Source organism: Bicyclus anynana, chromosome 8 (genome assembly GCF_947172395.1).
Source record: "Bicyclus anynana chromosome 8, ilBicAnyn1.1, whole genome shotgun sequence".
NCBI classification, from domain to species: Eukaryota; Metazoa; Arthropoda; class Insecta; order Lepidoptera; family Nymphalidae; genus Bicyclus; species Bicyclus anynana.
In genome coordinates this window covers 12960459-12981996 of record NC_069090.1, presented here as the reverse complement: position 1 = coordinate 12981996, position 21538 = coordinate 12960459, and the positions used below count along the sequence as shown (strand labels likewise).

Sequence of the window (21538 nt, the reverse complement as noted above, 5' to 3'; positions counted from 1 at the left end):
TAAAAATTTTAATAAAAAAAATACAACCGACTTCAAAACCTAAAAACGTACCCACTAAACTAAAAAGTGAAAAATAACATCATAATATGTTCTAGCATCATAGTATGTTCTAACAGTATGAAGGCGGTGCTTAGCGGGTGTTGTCTTAATTTTAAGCCATTTCTGACAGGACCACATGAAACAACACTGTCTGCAAAATCCAAATCTATAAGATATTCTCACATGGCTTGAACTAATACATCACCGGCTTAGCACCGCCTTCAAACTGATCAGCAGGTAGAACATATTATGATGTTATTTTTCACAGTTTAGTGGGTACGTTTTTAGGTTTTGAAGTCGGTTGTATTTTTTTTATTAAAATTTTTATTATTGTGCACATCATATTTATTGCCTTTCTAGGTTTAACACTAATTCCTTAAGTTGTCTTCTGTGCACTTTGGTAGAAGCGGTCATAGGTATACTGTTTAGAAATATCACCCCACCACGTAACTGTTTTGAATCTGATAGCGAATCTGTAAAAATAAAATAATAGATTAGGTATTACATCAATGTGTATAACAATAATTATTAATATTAACATTTGGTATACTGATAAGTAAGAGTAGACTTCTTTCCTATTGATCATTGGTCAATGGTGTTTTTTGAAGTTCAAAATCGAAGTCATTTATGTCAAGTGGGCTTAGTTTATAAGCACCAATGAACGGCCTCCGTGGCTCAGTGGTATGCGCGGTGGATTTAGATGACGGAGGTTCTGGGTTAGATCCCCGGCTGGGCCGATTAAGGTTTTCTTAATTGGTCCAGGTCTAGTTGGTGGGAGGCTTCAGCCCATGGCTAGTTACCACCCTACCGACAAAGACGTACCGCCAAGCGAATTTAAGTGTTATAACTATAATACATACAATATAGAGCTGTGATAGCCCAGTGGATATGACCTCTGCCTCCGATTCCGGAGGGTGTGGGTTCGAATCCGGTCCGGGGCATGCACCTCCAACTTTTCAGTTGTGTGCATTTTAAGAAATTAAATATTACGTGTCCCAATCGGTGAAGGAAAACATCGTGAGGAAACCTGCATACCAGAGAATTATCTTAATTGTCTGCGTGTGTGAAGTCTACCAATCCGCATTGGGCCAGCGTGGTGGACTATTGGCCTTACCCCTCTCATTCTGAGAGGAGACTCGAGCTCAGCAGTGAGCCGAATATAGGTTGATGACGACGACGAACTATAATACAACAATATAATATTTGGCTTTAACTTTCACGTATTAGACATGCATACGCAATACACAGTGTTTTCTGGGGGCTTTCCAAAATCTACTATCTCATTCTTCGCTTAACGGATCGTAGAGCGTGTAGTTTGACGTTGTTTTACTGTAGGTTTTACCATGACTCATTCAATGTTTTGAATTTGTAAAGAAGTCGGTGTTAAGTTACCGAGGTTCATGGACAAGGAGTAAAAAACTTGCTGAGATTTTATCCGCAACAAAACTAATAAATTAACGTGGCGAAACAGGTCCGACAAAAACTGTAGCAGTAGATATTGGCTGTTCAATATTGAATTGTAGTCATTTATAAGGTGAAAGTTCCTGTGTACGAATATATGTATAAAAGCGAAAGTTTATGTGTGTGTTTGTCACTCCTTTACGACAACTATCTACAGCAATTTGTCTAAAATTTATAATTGAGATAGATTATACACTTAACACTAATTATATTAATATTATAAAGCTGAAGAGTTTGTTTGTTTGAAAGCGTTATTCTCGGGTCCTTTAATAACTGGTCCGCGTTAATAACTGGTCCGATTTGAAATTTTTTTTCAGTGTAAGATAGCCTATTTATCGAGGAAGGCTATAGGCTATATATTATCCCCGTATTCCTACGGGAAAAGGAACCACGCGGGTGAAACCGCGCGGCGTCAGCTATTATATAATGGGAAAAGTTAGTGTGTATGTTTGTTACTCCTTTAGACTATAGCAACTAAACCGATTTGGCTGAATTTGGGTGCGCAGATTATTAACCCATAGGTTACTTCTATCCCGGAAAAATCTACGGTTACCACGAAATTTACGAAAATATTTAAATGTATTGTAAGATTACAATATGATCAATACTTACTATATTAATCTTTGTGGGCTAAGGTTTATCTATACTAATATTACAAAGCTGAAGAATTTTTTTGTTTGTTTGAATGAACGCGCTAATCACAGGCACTACTAGTCCGATTTGAAAAATTCTCTCAGTGTTAGATAGCCCATTTATCGAGGAAGGCTATAGGCTATATTATTCCCGTATTCCTTCCCGTCCCGTCAGCTAGAGTATTCTTATAATCATGTAGGTACTTTAACGCCGTTGATTACAAATAAACAAATAAATAAATAAAAAAAAAATTCACGCGACCGTGGTCACAGACGTCCGCTAGATACAAAAAGCTACATTTTGGTATCTTTTAGCGTCTAAAAATCCATGGTTCTCACTAGATTTGTAAAATAAAAAAAAAAACAGAATTTCACGCGGAGTCGTGGACGTTCGCTAGTATTCGACTTTATCTTTGTATAAATAGTGACAAATTGTACACTAAATTAATTGCTAATATTTTACCTTTAACTAAATTTTTAATTTCATCCACCGATACATCGTATCCGTCTCGTGTCACAACACAAGCGATTGGCAGGTCTCCGCATTCTGCATCCGGTATACCAGTAACTGCTACATCTAGTACTCCAGGGTGCTGTCTTATAACGTTCTCTACTTCTACTGGTGATATCTGAAGAAGAGGAAGTATTATCATCATCTTTATCAGCCTATTTTCACGTCAGGGCCAAGCTTCCCTCCTTATACAAGTGGACACAGTAAAAATATAAGCAGTATTGTAACTCCGTATTTTTGAAATAAATACCCACAGCTGCGCGGTACGTAAACATGTGATAGGGCTGCCCGCCTCCAGCATTTTAATTACATTTGCCAACTTTGTGTTTCCATTTAGTTTTGTGATTGTAATTGTATTGCGTTGGTATACCTCGCGTTTCGACCTCTAGTATGAAATCCAACTACTGCTCATCTATATTCTGTGAAGAGGGGTTATGGAGCTTAGACCCACCACGCTGCACCAATGTGGGTTAGCGGGTTTAGGGTTGTAATGTTTCTGTAACGACCACTTTCAGATGTTAATGATAGTGACCGGGACCGACGGCTTAAAGTCAAAGATTTAATTATAATTGATTTAATAAAAATGCGGCTAATTGTCTTAATTTCATTGAATCGCACAGTAAACGACGAAAGTTACAAATAATACCTAAAAAATTGTATACAATATCGAGTTGTGTGTTAAGGTGGGTACAGATTGGTGCAATGCAACATGTAATGTAATATTCTGCCTTACATTGCATGTTCCCTGCTGCCTTGGACGTGTGGCGCGCGCATTGACTACGAATCAGTCGGCTCAGTCCTGCGCACACTGCGCGCCCCTTTGTGTTCGTACCAAAAACCGACAAATCTCGGATCGAACCGCGCACGAGTTGTAACGCTCGGAGCGTGTGCGACCCAGGCGCAGTTCGTGCGCGCGAGGCGTCCAAACCACGAGCATTCGTGATACATTGCAGCAATGTGGACGTCAAATTCTTGCATTGCATGTTGCATTACATGTTGCATTGCACCAATCTGTACCCACCTTTATAGAACTTTAAAAACTGTATCGGTATACTTTGATATTTAATATAAGTAAACACAAAATTGTATTATGTGCGCTCAGTGGAGTCGCTAAATTTGGATCGCAGTGATTTGGACTGCAGTGATTTTGTAGGCACGTAAATGGCACGTAACATGTCTTATGGTATAAAATGTCGTTGCTTAAAGTGTTCTTTGAGGCACGGGAATGTAATAACACTTCTTCTCAATTCAGGGCTGATATTTTATATTTAAAATTTAAAATTAGCAATGTTGTAAAAAATCAAATTTGTTATTGACTTCTTAGGGCGCAGTAGATTGATTTAAATACGAATAAAATATTTACATAAATCTCAATTAATTATTAATCTTAAGTGATTAATGTTTACCTGGTAGCTCTTATATTTTAACAGCAATTTTATTCGTTCTAGAAAGAAAAAGTTCCAATTTTCATCCCTGTAGAACATGTCTCCCGTTTTGAACCAACCGTCAACGAAGGCTTCTTCAGTTGCTTCTGCGTTGTCGTAATATCCCTTTAATTAACAAGTTTTATTAAATGAAATGAAAATATGTATATTAAATGAGATCCTTTATTGTACTCTCTGTACCATCTGAGGATTTAAGAGTTTAATTAATCATCATCATCATTAATAACCCATATTCGGCTCACTGTTGAGCACGACTATCCTCTCAGAATCAGAGGGGTAAGGCCTTAGTCCACCGCGCTGGCCCAATGCGGATTGGCTGACTACACACACGAAAATTCTCAGGTATGCAGGTTTCCTCACGATGTTTTCCTTCACCGTTTGAGACACGTGATATTTAATTTCTTAAAATGCACACAACTGATAAGTTGGAGGTGCATGTCCCGGACCAGATTCAAACCTGCAATCTCCGAATACCGACAGAGGTCAGATTCCACTGGGCTATCACGGCTACTAATTAATTGACGTTTTATTTTTAACGTTACACCATATTTACACAGGACCCAAAAAAGCATTTTTCAATGTATATTGAAATATTCCAATTTCATATTGTTATTCACTTACTGGATACTTAAGTGATGCTTTTGACGGCCTCCGTGGCGCAGTGGTATGCGCGGTGGATTTACAAAACGGAGATCCTGGGTTCGATCCCCGGCTGGGCAGATTGAGATTTTCTTAATTTGTCCAGGTCTGGTTGGTGAGAGGCTTCGGCCGTGGCTAGTTACCACCCTACCGGCAAAGACGTACCGCGAAACGATTTAGCGTTCCGGTACGATGCCGTGTAGAAACCGAAAGGGGTGTGGATTTTCATCCTCTTCCTAACAAGTTAGCCCGCTTCCATCTTAGACTGCATCATCACTTACCATCAGGTGAGATTGTAGTCAAGGGCTAACTTGTAAAGAATAAAAAAAAAAATAAAAAAAAAAAAAATGAAATTTATATATTAATTTTCTTTTGAGCATCAATTACGTAACAATGGAACCATAATTTTCTTACTTTGAAAATTGAAGGCCCTTTCAGCCAAAGTTCTCCTGGAGTATTTGGTTCGGCAATATCTTCTTGGGTATCCACGTCAATTAACTGAAACATAGTTTATTCATATATTATCATATTAATGAAACAAGTATCTAATTTTTTTACACAAATATTAAATATGTCTTCATATTAAAGACGGACAAAGGAAGCCCGCCACTTCGTTTGCTTGAATTTCTGTTTTTAACAAACCCTGCAGGAACTATGGATTTTCATTTTTCTTCCTCTATCTTCCAGTGAAAGTTCCATTAAAATCGGTCTAGCCGACACAGACAACAACAACATGTAGACAATATTACATTATGATATAGGTAAGTGCGGTAAGTCGAAAATTACAGTCGAGGCAACATATATTGCAAGGTCGAGCCGTAGGCAAGAGCTAGGTATAGCTCTCGCCTGTTCGGCTTCCTTACTATAGCTCTCGCCTGCGGCTCGAACTTGCAATATCGCTTCGGCTGCGATTTTCAACTTACCCCACTTATATCATAATGTACAGTAATAAGCTTGTTTGTATTTTGGTGTCGCATAAAACTAAAAGCAAAACTTATTTTGAAATCACGCATATAAGATGTATGGATCAACTTACACGATATTCAAAGCATTTCATTGGCTTCCCACAGGAACCTGGTGGTGGGAACTCGTTGCTGAAGGCTATTCCTGCCACTTCACTCATGCCGTATATATTTACTACTTCTGTGTTTGGTGTGATACTCTAGAAGAATATCATGACAACTGAATCATAATACTCGTAATTAATGACAGTCTCAGAAATGTGGAGATCCGTAGGAGAACCAGAGTCACCGACATAGCTCAACGAGTCGCGAAGCTGAAGTGGGCGGACCACATAGTTCGACGAGCCCATGGACGTTGGGGTTTCAAGGTGCTGGAATGGCGGCCCTGCGCTAGAAAGCGCAGTGTTGGTCGACCCCCCACCAGGTGGACTGACGACATCAAGCGAGTCGCAGGGATTCGCTGGAAACAGGCGGCTCAGGATCATGATGTTTGGAAGTCCCTGCAAAAGGCCTATGTCCAGTGGAAGTCCATCTGCTGGTATGATGATGATGATGATGAATGGCCTGTCATACGTATTGTTCCTAATAAGTTATATTGCATAGAGCTGAGACTAAGTACTTCTATCTCAATAGTAGAGCTTATTGTGACAGAACTCCTCCGAGGAAGCATTGCCACTATGCGTATTTCTGTCCAAACAGCAATGCTGAATTCGGAATTGAAGGGCATGGTTCCTTATCTAAATACAGACACATGCGACTAAACACATACGTTAAAAGACACAGGCCAGTGCTTGGTAGGCCGCGTCTCTTGCTTGCCCGGTGGTTTACCATTTACAATGAGGTGAGCCATCAGTTTAGTTCGTCAGTTGTAAAAAAAATTATTTACTAGTGACAAATTTTTTAACAAATCCCGCAAGAACCATGTTTTTTTTGGGATAAAAAGTAGCCTGTATTCTGCTTCAAGGTCCAATGTATCTCTACGTATACGTATACCTAAAGGTAATAGACCGACAGACTAACTTATAATATTAGTATGCATGTTACCTTAATATCATCAACTAGGGTGGTAGGTACCGAACTTCCTCCCAACAGAATGATCTCAAAGCAGGTGAGGTCACATTGATCTCGAGCCTCTTTTTTGATAAGAGTCGCCATTAATGTTGGACTAAGTATTGTAAACGTTGGCTGAAAGATTCAATATTTATAATATTTTTAACATAAAATGGCACCAACTTCAAAGATGTATTTCAGTTTTTTTGATTGTAACACGAAATTACTAAACCGATTTTCATGAAAATGAAATGGGACGATTCATGAGAATGAAATTTCAGTCAATGGTATTATAGGGAAGTTTCGCTATAAGACCATTGACTGTAACGACTGTGAAAGCAATCGTCGTCATCAACCCATAGTCTCCTCTCAGAATGAGAGGGGTTAGGCCAATAGTCCACCACGCTGGCCTAATGCGGATTTCACACACGCAGAGAATTAAGATAATTCTTTGGTATGCAGGTTTCCTCACGATGTTTTCCTTCACCGATTGAGACACGTTATATTTAATTTCTTAAAATGCACACAACTGAAAAGTTGGAGGTGCATGCCCCGGACCGGATTTGAACCTACACCCTCCGGAATCGGAGGCAGAGGTCATATCCACTGGGCTATCACGGCTTCATAAAAACAATAGTTATAAATAGGTGAAAACAATAGTTACTGTTATCTCTACATTCCGACGGTAATCCCGTGAACAAATTCCGACTATTTTGCTTCTTTTTCAAAATATTATTACAGTTGTAATATTAGTAATCGTGCTTTCTTTCGCAGAAAACTTACGAAGCCAACCGCAACCTCAACCACACTTGACAGCATGTCTGCACTAACTCATGTCCTAAATTCCAATTAATGTGGAAAACAATAATATATACGTATAATACAGCGTACTTAAAAACCAATGTCATAATTTTTACAGGAATTTCATTGAACATTGGGAACAGCTTCTCAAAAATGGTATAATTTTTAAAATTTGGTTTGTTTTACTAATATTATTCATTGCTTTTCTGTATTGCACATTCGTAACTCTAAAGAATACGTGGTTTACGTTAAGGGTATAACAAAGCGTTAGCTTCAATGTTTTCTATGTTCTTTAACGGTGAGTCAACTGTTTTTAACCGACTTTAAAAAGGAGGAAGTTTTCAATTTGATCGGTATTTATTCCGATAGTCATATCAGTCATTGATCTTACACCCAAAAGCTTCGACCAACACCTGAAGAAGCTTTCGCTTGAAAGTCAGATACAAAAGGTAGTAATCCTTAAGACGGCGCGTATTGTGACAAGATTCCTCACCCATCATAATTAAATATCACGTGTCTCAATCGGTGAAGGAAAACATCGTGAAACCTGCACACCAGAGAATTATCTTAATTCTCTGTGTGTGTGAAGTCTGCCAATCCGCATTGGGCCAGCGTGGTGGACTAATTGGCCTAACCCCTCTCATTCTGAGAGGAGACTCGAGCTCAGCAGTGAGCCGAATATGGGTTGATAACGATACATTATTGCTATGTAAAAAGTTTTATATTTACCCTATACTCATTAATGAGGTAGTAGGCATGTTCCGGTGTTACAGCTATGGAGGTCTGCAGACGTGTGTACTTGAATATCGGCGATGCGATGAATTGGAACAGTGCAGTCAGCCACTGGAGCGGTGCCCCAACCAACGACATGCGAGTCGGCGTCGGGAACGTATTGAAATGTATCCTAAATATATATTTTATTTATTCATAATAGACTTGCGCTTGACTACAATCATGCCTGGTGGAAAGTAATGATGAGGTCTAGGTTGGAGCGCGCTTGTCTAGAAAATGCCTATTCACTCTTGTCTTGAAGGTGCACAAATCATAAGTGTTGGGAAACACAGAAGCTGGAAGGGCATTCCACATCTTCGCTGTTCTTATTAGAAACGTCGACGCGAGACGTTTTGTGCGAGTCGACTGGACATCGACAACAAAAGGATGCAAAATAATAAGATCAAGACTGGGTTAATTTACATGAGCGGCAACTGCTCGACTCGACTGCCGTTGGCTGCCGCCGAGACGTCGCTGATTGCAGTCGGCGACCGCTGTCGACTGCCGCCTATACGTCGCCGTCTGCCGTCGACTGCAGTCGTCGGTAGCAACTGCCGCTCTTGTAAATAAACACTAACATGATCGAGAAGCTACTATAGCTTGGCAAATTCGTTCATAACACTCTCGATGGTTCGCGGGGCCTGGAGGCGGGTAGCGATGAAATATAACCCACAACTGATGTACCCCACTTCCAGCCTCTGGCCCGCGCGCACGACTTCATTTCCGCGCAGTCCTTCCCTTTCCGTCGCCCGTTTATCAAGGGAGTGCCATTAACGGACGCTGTAGTAGGCATATTCGATGAAAATCCGATAAGTCAATTCGAAGATATTGGCCTCTTTTCTGACACGATGGAAAAAATCCGACGTTGAAGTCGTTTTATTAATACCACAGAATACGTATGTACACAGCTATATGTTCTTGATTGTCGTGAGTTTTTGTAATAGGATCTAGTGCTGATACTCCGAAAGCAAAAGCAAGAGTGAATAGGCATCTTCTAGGCAAGCGCGCTCCAATTTAGACCGCATTAATGCTTCAAAATTCATTTATTTCAAGTAGGCTCAACTGTGCTTCAAAGTGCTTGTAGCACTTTTGATACGTTAGTTGACTATTCGTAAAGATTCTATTACCGGTTCGGAAGGCAGGTTCTGCTGCGAAGAAACCGGCAAGAAACTCAACAGTTGCTCTTTTAAAATGGCTTCCCATCAGTCTTAATTGTAGTCAAGCGCAAGCCTTTATTGCATATTAAATATACACTTTAAGATAATTTTTGCTTATTTACCTTTTAATTTTTATCAAAATGTAAGAAGTGTTTACAGATATCCACTTGTAGTAGCTCAAGCGGTATTTTTGAAATACCAATTTCACTCAGATTTATCAAAAAAAAAAAAAAACGTCAATTTTGCTTACCAAAACATTGGTATAGAAATAACAAAGTTTTTATGTGTGACTTCAGCAGCTTTCGGCAGTCCAGTAGTGCCACTTGTTGATATAAGGAAACCGGTTGTTGTTGAGGGGTCAAAGTCTGTAGGTCTGAAAAATGGAAAATTCTTTCATACATTTTTTTTTTTTTTTTTTTTATTCTTTACAAGTTAGCCCTTGACTACAATCACACCAGATGGTAAGTGATGATGGAGTCTAAGATGGAAGCGGGCTAACTTGTTAGGAGGAGGATGAAAATCCACACCCCGTTCCGGTTTCTACACTACATCGTACCGGAACGCTAAATCGCTTGGCGGTACGTCTTTGTCGGTAGGGTGGTAACTAGCCACGGCCGAAGCCTCCCATCAGCCATACAAATAAAAATTTAAATGAAATGGTTGCATAATGGTTAAAACTCTAGTGCATATTATAAAAGTGAGAAACTAAAGGTTATCAAGTTATGCACAATTTTGTACTATACTATAACATATCACATACAATAAAACTCTTAAATAAAAATAAAACTTTTGAATTTAATAAAAGAACAACATACATGTGTAATAATCGAAAAAATAAATTTTAATTCTTAAATTAAAATAAATAAATCCAAAGCAATAACTGTACTGTAAATTTTTAATATTGTAAACGTGATCATATACATATACATATAGAATAGACCATTTTATTGTACTATGTTATTATAGTTTTATGGATATGAGAGAAGATCCAAGCGCACGGCAGCGCGCAGGCCGTGCTAAAGATTACATAATATAACTTAACTTTACTAACATAACTTACTTTAAGTAAAGTCAAGTTAAGTAAGGTACCTAAACGAAAAGTACAAAAAGAGCTTTACATTTCTCTCATTTATTTATTACTTCTTTTTTTTTATTTTAACAATATAAGTATAATATACAAAACATAAAAAAAAAATCCACCCTCCCGCTGCGGGACATTTGAGTGCCCAAGCAACCGGTGGTAAGGGCTCCAGAGTGATAAACCCCCTCACAATACGCGCCGTCTCAAGAATCACTGCCTTTTGTATCCGACTCTTGATCCAACAGTTAAGTGAAAGCTTAAGATTATTAACTATAAATATAATGATGGTGTAAGGAGAAGGCCTAAAAAAGTGAATTCCTTACTTAAACTCTTGTATTGGAGTGTCGTCGGCATATTTTGCTACGAAATCAGCGTAGTTGCATAGATAATCTCCTTTGTCGAAAGTTACTATGAGAGCATTTAAATCTATCTCATTAAGAGCTACTTGTATGTCGGGAGCTTTCTCACTTTGGCAGAATATGATTTTTGGTCGACTGACATTAAAAGAATCTTGCAATTCCTCTGAAAAATATTCATTAGATTAATCTTTACTAATATTATAAAACAGAAGAGTTTGTTTGTTTGATTGAACGCGCTAATCTTAGAACCTACTGGTCCGATTTGAAAAATTCTTTCAGTGTTAGATAGCCCATTTATCGAGGAAGGCTATAGGCCTATATTATTCTTATTTTCTTCTTATATCTTATTATAGCCATATCATTATTATTAACGTTTAATTGTTCATTTGTTTATTTGTTACAAATAGGCCCGGAAAATGCTAGACTAATTTTAAAAATTCTTTCACCGATATAAAGCTACATTACCAGCGAATAACGTAAGCTATAGATTGTTCGAATTCTCACCGGAATGGAAACTGCGTGGGTGAAACCGTGGATTATGTTAGTGAAAAATATAGACAGGTACAGTAGATGACGCCGCCCGCTTTCGCCCGCGTGGTTCACGTTCCCGTAAGAATACCGGGATAATAAAGCATATAGCCTTCCTCGATAAATGGGATATCAAACACTAAAAGAATTTTGTAAATCGGACCAGTAGTTCCTGAGATTAGCGAGTTCAACCAAACAAACAAACAAACTCTTCAGTTTTATAATATTTGTATAAATAAAATACGTAATGAAAATGTTATGACGAGAGATGCATTAGGTACTAGTACCTATTGGATAAAATGTCGATGCTGTCAATTGAATTCATAATGCCAGCGCAACTGTCAATTGGTGCATATTAAACTTGATATCAAGATATTACAGGCGAGCATAATGGCAAGGCCTCAATTTTTATTTATATCATCATCATTATCAGCTTGTTCTAATGGCCCTCTACAAGGACACCCTTCTTCTTCCTTCCTTATATCATCATTAACACGTTGGACGTCCATTGCTGTAAATGATGATGTCCACATAGACACTGCGCTTTCCGGTGCGGGGCCGCCATTCCAGCATCATCCCAACGTCAATCGGCTCTTCAAACAATGTGGCCTGCCCATTGTCATTTTAGCTTCAGTGACTCGCTGAGGTATGTTTGGTTCTTTGGTTTTCTGCAGAGCTTCTCATTTCTGTTTCTATCACACGCCCGCTGTGTGACTCTGAGCCTTCTAATAAGGTCCAAAGTTTAGCGACTAAGACGACCACGAACAATATAGGACCACCACACTGCTCCAATATGGGTATGCTTAGGGTTGATTTTGTAACGACTATCAGCTGTGCTAGGAGTATCTCTGCGTGATCGATTCAGAAATGAGGAGATCCGCAGAAAAACCAAAGTCATCGACATAGCTCAATGTGTCGCGAAGCTGACAACGGGCGGGGCACATGGCCATGGAAGAGCCGTTGGCAGTTGGGGTCCCAAGGTGCTGGAGTGGTTCGATCCCCGCTCCGTTGCTCTATTGTCGTGCCCACTCCTAGAACAGTCCCGACTAGCTGGAGGGGAATGGAAACATTGGTCATATAAAATTTGGTAAATATTCTTTTTAAACAAAAAAAAAATACTGGCAACTCACACGGTTTAGATAGTAAATCATCAGTGTCTGAAGAAGAAAGTCTTTGATACCACCGAGAAATAGGTTTCTAATTATGTTATCAAATACAATTAACTAGTCTTTGATTAGAAAATTACTTACTGACTCCTAAAGTCCTGTCCACGGCTGCTATGATGACCCCAGTATACAAGCCTGCATAGAACGGCACAGATAGATCGATATGGTTTGGTGCCATAAGCACCATAACATCACCAGTGGTCAAACCTAAATTTCTGAAAGCTGTAGCACATTTTACCGTTCTCTCCATTATAGAACCATTCGTTTCCGATTCGCCTGTTCCTCCGTCTATCTATAAAACAATACTCATTACTAACCAATTGTAATTTAAAAAAAAATAATCAAATGCCGCTCGCAAAAACTGCAAAGGTTTTATTTAAGAAAACAAATTACTAAAAAAGGCCTAGTTTATCACACAACATGTGCCAATACAGTAAATGCTCATTATTCGCGGGGGATACGTTCTCTAAATGTGTCGCGAATACAGAAACCGTGAATATGAAATGGTATTTTATATGGGATTATAAGGGAAACGTTCTTGGGTGACAAAATAAATAACAAATATATAAAGAAAAAACAATTAATTGAAGTTATTGATTAACTATTATCTTCAGTCTTAGACAATTGTTTGAAGAATTTTAATTTTTTTTCTTGCTTGACATTTTTTAAAAGTTTCTATTCAGAGTGATTTTAAGCAGTGGCATTATTATGATGGATTACAAATGGATGGTTTAAGAACCATCCATTTGTAATTTCGGCAATAGGTATTTGCAAGTTAAAGTTTAAATTTGCAGATTTTAAGTCAGTTTCGTCAGTCAGATCCGCGAAAAACGAAATATTTAGCCGCGAATATAGGAATTGGAACGCGATTTTTTAATCCGCGAATAGTGAATAAAGAAAGCGTGAATAAGGAGCTTTTACTGTATTAAACTTGGTTAAAATCCTATCAAAATTAATAAAAAAATCAAATCCAATTTTTTTTCGATTATTTTTAAATATAAAGGAACAAACCTATTGCCGTTACTTTTCAAAACATTCATAAAAATCTTTTTTGAAAATTGTCTCTCCAATCAGTATTTTATTAAAACAAAGTTTAATTACATTCATACTTTAAGACATCCTTATATCCTGGCAAACCTTAAGATTAACAATATTATTTATTTACACACTCGTACGTCACAGAACAAGGAAACAAACAATAAAATAGAAGCATAATATTTGTATCTATAAGGTAACAAAACTTACATACGTAAGCTTTGTTTATAAAGGAATGTATTTATCATCATACCTGCATCACTGCGTCAGGATAGTCTTTGAAGCTTTGCAGGATAATTTTGCCGAGATGAAACCTGTCAGCTGGGAGCCCCGACTGGGCTACTATGCGAGACGTCAGGTCCGACATGAACCAGTGTACCGCATCCGTGGATAGTTTCGACACCATTGCACTGAACCATGTTTAGAAAATATTATTGACCAATAAAGAAGTTCTTTACCGATTGAGAAATGTGTTTTCTTTCACCGATTGAGAAATGTGATATTTAATTTCTTAAAACGCACACAACTGAAAAGTTGGGGGTCCATGCCCCGGACCGGCTTCGCCCTCCGAATCGAAAGCTATGTGTATTTGTTTAAATAACTTGAAATTAAACTTTTTAATTCCAAAAAAAATATTCTTAAAATACTTTTATCAAGACAAGAAATTTGATGTATCACACGATGAAGTTCGTAAAAGTTTTTGTTCAAGTTGTCCCCATAAGTGCTGCCCATATTCAAATTTTATCTACTTACGATAGGTTGTACGATACCCTGTATTTGGGTCACAAGAATTGATGTAAACCAAATCTCAACTGAATTGGTCTAGTACATTCGGAGAAAACAGACAGACATTAAAATGTCATCATCATCATCATTATCAACCCATATGTGCGGCTCACTGCTGACCTCGAGTCTCCTCTCAGAATGAGAGGGGTTAGACTTCACACACGCAGAGAATTAAGAACTGAAAAGTTGGAGGTGCATGCCCCGGACTGGATTCGAACCCATACCCTCCGGAATCGGGGGCAGAGGTAATATCCACTGGGCTATCACAGCTCAACCTAATCTTTATTTATAATATCACTCGCGCAAAAAACACACACAAACAAGTTACATTGAAAAGACAGACAGACACTTCAATATTGTTAGGGTCCGAACGTATGTAGTACAAAAATGCACTCCGATCTTGGCAGCCGTCCCGTGCGGTCGTCTGTCCTCGCCTATGCAGGTTTTCGATCCCACGGTGGAGGCCACCAATATTGGTTCTTCTTTTGAGAGGGTGCTAGTTTTTCTAGTACTGTCTTGACCACCGATTTTGTTGTGCTGTGTTGTGTTGTGTTCTGCGTTGTTCTAGTGTAGTTAAGTGGTTCCGGTCCGTGAGTACACTAGAATAAGAGTAGGTACACCCACGTCACCTAAAGGCGTGGACCACTAGGGCCACACAGTAGGTACTCACCTCCCCGCCCCGGTGGGGAGGCCCTGTTAGTTCCGGGGTCCACTATGGACCCCAACTCCGTTCCGCCGCCGTACTTGGAGGCCCTCTTCAAGGACCTCCGAGTTAAATTTCCAGGCTATCTGGAAAGTTTTATGTCTTCGCAACCGATTGCGTCTCAAACCGTGACTTTGACTCAAAGTCAACCCCAATCAGGTAGTCCCCTTCCGGGAAATGCCGCCGCGTCCCCCGCTATCCCCGCAACCCCCGCGCCACTCGTGACACAGCGCCACGTGCTACCTGCTCAGGTAGTGCGCCCGCCGCTGGGCAGCCAATCCGCGGCCCGCGACCCACGTGTCTCGGCCTCGGGTCGCCCGGCAACACCGATTCCGGCTCCGTCCGTAGGGCCTAGCGCGCCTAACGCGCACCCCGGGCCCTCAGCCCACCCAAAGGGCACTTTGCCACTCTCCCGCGAATCTATGACTCGCACTCCGACCAACACGGTTCATAGGCCTTCCGCCATGGACATTTGCGATATCCCAGACTCGCAGGTCTCACCGGCTCCAGTTGAGGATGGCTTCACCGTCGTCGTAAGTAACAGAAAACGGCGAAAGGCTACTAAAACCGACGCTCAGCCCACTACCACTAGCAAGGTCACTGTGACCGAGAGCCAAGCTCGGTCACAAACCTTATCCGATTCAGACTCCGAAAGTGAGGACTCTCCTATGGAGGAATCTCGCAAGGAGAAGATCCCCCCAATGTTTATTAGGGACAAGGACGCATGGGCAAACAAAATTGTCCCCATGCTAATAAAAAACAATATCCCTATTCCAAACGCCCAGCTTACCACCTTAGGTATTCGTGCGGAATGCGAGTCATCCGGTGACCATAGGCGTCTGACAGCTTTATTGAGGTCAAACTCAATAGGCTATCACACTTACGCTCTGAGTGATGAGCGAGTCCTCCGCGTAGTAGTCCGCGGTCTCCCGAAGGAGCTTGATACTGAGCTCATCAAAGCCGACCTGCTTAAACAAGATCTCCCCGTCCAGGAGGTACACCGAATGTACCGATCCCGCTCAAAAGAGCCGCTAGACCTCTGTCTAGTGATCCTCGAGCTCTCTCCTGAGGGCAAGAGGATATACAACTTGAAGGCAATATGCCACCTCTCTGGCCTCTCCTTTGAGAAGCCCAACAACCGTGGCCGCATAGGTCAATGTCATAGATGCCAGACCTATGGACACTCCCAAAGGAATTGTTTTGCCCGTCCCAGGTGCGTTAAGTGCCTGGGAGATCACGGCACGATAGATTGTCCCCGCAAGGAACGGATCGCTGAAGTGCCCCCAAGCTGCGTGCTGTGCGGCGAAGCCGGCCATCCCGCGAACTATCGCGGATGCCGGAAGGCCCCACAGCCAGGCAAGCGAAGGGGCAGGGCAGCGGGCCGCAAACCGGCGGCACCCAAAAAGTCTTATTCCTTCTCGGATGTATTCCGTATGGAAGAATACGATCTCTTCATTGAGAAATATAAAGTAGACCCCCTAAGGGCAATAGGCGAGCACAGTATCATGCTCCGCGCGATCGAAAACTATAAGAATTTTCTAAATGGCTCACAACGGTAGATTAAAACCACATTCCCTGACTGTCGGCTTCTTCAATGCAGACGGGCTCAACGATAAATTACTCGAGGTCCGAGAATGGATAAGCGACCACAAACCGGACATCTTTTTGGTGCAAGAGACCTTCTTGAAACCTAGCCTTCGCGATCCCAAAATAGGGAATTACCTAATGATTAGAAACGACCGGACCACCCAAAGGAAGGGAGGTACAGCTATATATCACAGAAGGGCTCTTCACTGCACTCCTCTCGATCCTCCCGAGCTTACTAACATGGAAGTCTCAGTATGTCAGGTCAGTATGACCGGCCATCCGCCGATCACACTGGTTTCAGTTTACCAACCCTGCGGTAAACGTCTCTTAGAGAGTGACATTCAGACACTCCTCTCCTTAAGTGACTCCGTCATTTTGGCCGGTGACTTTAACGCTAAACATACAAGTTGGTTTAACGCTTATAATAATACTAGCGGCAACACTCTAAGAAGACTGACTGACCGCGACGATGCTAATTTCATTTTGCTAACCCCCGACAAACCAACACGTTACCCGAGACTGACGGACACACGAAACCAAACTCCGAGCGTACTGGATCTGGCACTCGTAAAGAACATCACTCTTGAAGTGAGTCCTCTGGAGGTGTTCTCGGATCTGGCCTCGGACTCGGACCACAGACCAGTTATACTCCAACTTGGCTCCCCGCCCTCTACGACCCCCCCGACCAAAACTATAATTAATTACGGGAGACTCTCTGAGCGTCTCAAGTCCTTGGCTTCACAGCACCTAGATCAAATCCCTGACGAGATAGAAACGTTAAGCGAAGCGCTCGCAGCTTCTTCAAACCTAAACGGTCACATTCGCGAAGCAATAAAAGATTGCACCAAGGAGGTCCCTGCCTTCAGCAAGGCCCTCCTGTCGTCGGACCTACGGGCCCTACTAACGGATAGAAACGCCCAGCAAAGACGCTACGAATCTGAACCGACCCGACAAAACGCGAGTCTACTTTGGACTCTCGGAAGACGGTGCAAGCGTCGCTTGCGCTGGCGTTATGACAGACAATGGGACGACCGACTGAGAGAGCTCGAGCCATCGCACGTAGCCTTCTACGACGTGGCAAGATATCTCAAAGCCGACCGTCTCGCAGCCACCCCACCTCTCAAACGCCCTGGCCTCCCAAACGCGATCGAGGACATCGATAAGGCCGAATGCCTAGCCGACAGTCTGGAAGCCCAGTGCACTCCAAGCACTACGGCATTTGTAAAATCACACGCGAAAAAAGTGAAGTCCGAACTCACTTCTATATTATCTCGCCCCCCGGACGGAGTCGAAATTACCCCTACGTCATGCGAGGAAGTCTCTGCGGTTATCAAGGGCTTGCGCAAAAAGAAGGCTCCGGGGCCTGATACGATTAGCAACAAAGCTTTAAAGCTTCTCCCGGTCCAGATAATCAACCTCCTGGTGAACATCTTCAATGTTCTCCTAGCTCACTGCGCCTTCCCAGACGCATGGAAAGAAGCTACGGTCATTGGCATCCACAAGCCTGGTAAACCCCGCGACCTCCCGACTAGCTACCGCCCAATTAGTCTTCTCAACACCATTGGCAAGGTGTATGAGATAATCATTTTGAATCGTCTCAAAGCCATTTGCGATGAAAAGCAACTTCTCATCAAACAACAGTTTGGATTTCGATGTAAACACTCATGTGTTCATCAAGTGCACCGCCTCACGGAGCACATTCTAACCGGTTTTAATACATTTCATAACCCCATCGCCACCGGGGCGCTCTTCTTTGACGTAGCTAAAGCGTTTGACCGTGTCTGGCACGAAGGCTTGATATTCAAACTAAACCGTTTCGGCGTACCAAACAAAATGGTACGCTTGCTACACAGCTTTCTGTCCAACCGCACCTTCAGGTACCGTATAGACGGCACTCTCTCTTCACCCAGACAGATTCGCGCAGGAGTCCCTCAGGGCTCCGTGCTCTCCCCGCTTTTATACTCGCTCTTCACAAGCGACATTCCCACCGACCACCCGGGCGTACACGTCGCCCAGTTTGCGGACGACACCGCACTGTACGCGACGGCAGTAAACCGGGTCCACATTAGAGCCCGCCTCCAGAAGGCGGTAAACATTATAGGTAAATGGTTCCGCCTTTGGCGTATAGAAGTCAACCCAGAGAAAAGCGCAGCCGTGCTTTTCACTGGCAAAGCAGTCTCCCGTCTCAAGTCCGGACTCAAAGAAGTCTCCCTTTACGGAGCACCCATCCCCTGGCAACGTACTGCCAAGTACCTAGGCGTCACCTTCGATAACCGCATGAGCTTCTCCATGCACGTTAACAAAGCGAGAAAAAAGGCCGCATACGTAATGCACCGTCTTTACGCTATGATAAATAAGAAAAGTAAATTGTCCCTCCGCTCAAAGCTAACACTTTATAAAACTACGATCCGTCCGATCTTAACCTACGCTAGTGTAGTGTTTGCCCACCGTCCCAAAGCGACCCTTAGGCCGCTTCAAACCCTACAAAATCGTTTTCTGCGTCAAATCACGGGCGCGCCGTGGTTCTTACGCAATAATGACCTCCATAGAGATCTAGAATTACCGACAATAGCTAAGTACATGAAACAGCTCTCTCAAAACTATTTTGACAGAGCTGCCTTCCATCCCAACCAACTAGTGGTTGAGGCCTGCAATTACACTCCCAACCTAAATGCTAACTGCAAGCAGAGGCGTCCCAAGAACGTCCTTTACGATCCAGACGATGACATAACAACCGACAATGCTTCCCAGGCAACACAATCACAAGCTGCACAGCGTCTTCGCCGGCGAAGACGAGGTCCCCGATATCTAACGTCACCCGGACGTGGGTTTTCTAACTCACGACCTTGGGGGCGTCCGGACTGATTCACTCAGGTCACGGTTACCTCCTCCAGAATGGCCCTCTAAGCCGAGGTCCGAGTCTCATAGGAGACGCCCTTAGAGAGCCGTTCCGTCCTCTATCTTTCTTTCAGCCTTCGGGTCACATCAGGCGATGCTTCTGCGCTCGCTCAACCCCCCCGGTGACGCCGTAGTGGTTCCGCAGGGAGCTATCGGCACCTACTCGGACAGAAAAAAAAAAAGTACAAAAATGGAACCCTTATAATATTACTCGCGAATATTTCATTTTAGGTAAATAGGATGATAAGAAAAACTTAACGTAATAACTTACCCGTAAAATAAATCGAATTTCATATCATAATAATTGGATCAACTTTTTTATATGTAAATAGGATGAGAAAATTTATTTTAATTCATTTTAATGTAATAACTTACCCGTAAAATAAATTGATAAAATAAAATATTGGATCAATATTTTTATATGTAAATAGGATAAGAAAAAATAGTATAATTCATATATATTAGGGGTTCCGAACGTACGAACGTAACGTACAAAAACGGAACCCTTATAATATCACTCGCGCACATTTTATTTATATGTAAATAGGATGATGAAGGAAAAATAGTAGAATTAATTTTAATGTATTAACTTACCTGTAAAATAAATCGGATTATTAAAATATTGGATCAACTTTTATGATCAGTTCACTTTTGTGATAGTTATCTCTATAAAGATCGGCAGACTTCTGTTCGTAGTATATGTAATATCTGTTGTCCAATGGTTTATTAAGGAACTTATTCACTTGTTTTATATTGACTGCTCTTTCATTATAGCATATTTCTACACCAGCGGATGCCCACGACTCGGTTCGTGTGATTGATCTGTTTTACAAATAAAAAGTAGTCTCTTCCAAAGTACAAATTATCTCTACCTACTCGTATAGCAAAGTTGCCAGTTTCTGTATGGCGCTCAGCATACCCAAAAGTTATATTACAATGACCAATCTTTATTTTTGATATAACTTTTATTTTTGTAATGAGGTATCAGGTAGCTAGGCAAACATGGGCCATCTCGTTTCATTCAAATCAGATCTGTGGTTTATTTTTTTTTTGTTAAAGGAAACAAACAGTAAGACAGACAGAGTTACTTTCACATTTATATATTGAATTTATTCTTTTATTACAAAAAACATGAAATATTTAATTAAAAAACATTTTTCTTCGTAAATAACCTAACATTTTTCTTCTCGCTTGCTGAATTTCTCAGAACTTTTAGCATATACGTATATGTAAATGCTGGAATAATTATCGAACACGAGAATTATACTCGTGTAAACGCACTAGGTTTGCCTTGTAATGTTTATATATGTATGTGTTAAATAAATATGTAATTTCATTAATAAAATAAAGTTTAATAAATATTAACAATACCTTCATTAGAAGTGTAATGCAGAGACAATGAACATTTGATGCAACACTGTATCGATTGTTTATTTCCTGAAGATAACTTATATATTATATTTTAAGACCTTATCTTATTAAAAGATTTATGGCCACTATTATAATTCTTGTATATTAACCCTTAACTGTAGAGGTGGAAAATAATCACACTTATATAGTCGTGGGTCCACAGGACCCACCTATTTTTGATGTTAAATAAAATAAAAAAAATATTTAAATTTTAATTTATTATTTTTATTAAACTGTACATTAAGATATTGACAATCGTTGTAATGAACAAAATCGACAATATAAATGTTTATTATTGTCGTTATTGAAAACATACTTTCGAAAACTAAACTAATCATAATAAATAGAAAAACACAATGAAAAATTAAATGCAAAAATATACTTTTTAAAAGAAATATAACGAAAATGAAAAAAACTTCTCCCAAAAAAATTAGTCCACCACGCTGGCCAAATGAAAAATGTAAATTCTACTTTACGTAATTTGTGACCAAACAAGTGCTGTCCGTCTCATAACCTT

At 40.8% G+C, this 21538-nt stretch overlaps 1 protein-coding gene across 2 annotated transcripts; it reads right to left on the bottom strand.

The window, feature by feature from the left end:
* Positions 1–372: 372 nt before the first annotated feature.
* On the bottom strand, positions 373–20359 carry LOC112046034 (luciferin 4-monooxygenase). 2 transcript variants are annotated; one of them, XM_024082481.2, is made up of 12 exons: positions 20206–20359; positions 13891–14047; positions 12687–12894; positions 10873–11071; positions 9719–9841; positions 8270–8444; positions 6734–6874; positions 5764–5889; positions 5142–5225; positions 4050–4193; positions 2596–2761; positions 373–512 (listed from the first exon to the last, which is right to left on the bottom strand). In XM_024082481.2, exons 2-12 carry the CDS (start codon positions 14041–14043, stop codon positions 385–387), a joined length of 1647 nt encoding a protein of 548 aa, XP_023938249.2. In that variant the 5' UTR covers positions 14044–14047; positions 20206–20359; the 3' UTR covers positions 373–384. The 2 variants fall into 2 exon arrangements, with proteins under 2 accessions (XP_023938249.2, XP_052739283.1); XM_052883323.1 differs by lacking the exon at positions 9719–9841.
* Between the last annotated feature and the right edge of the window lie 1179 nt (positions 20360–21538).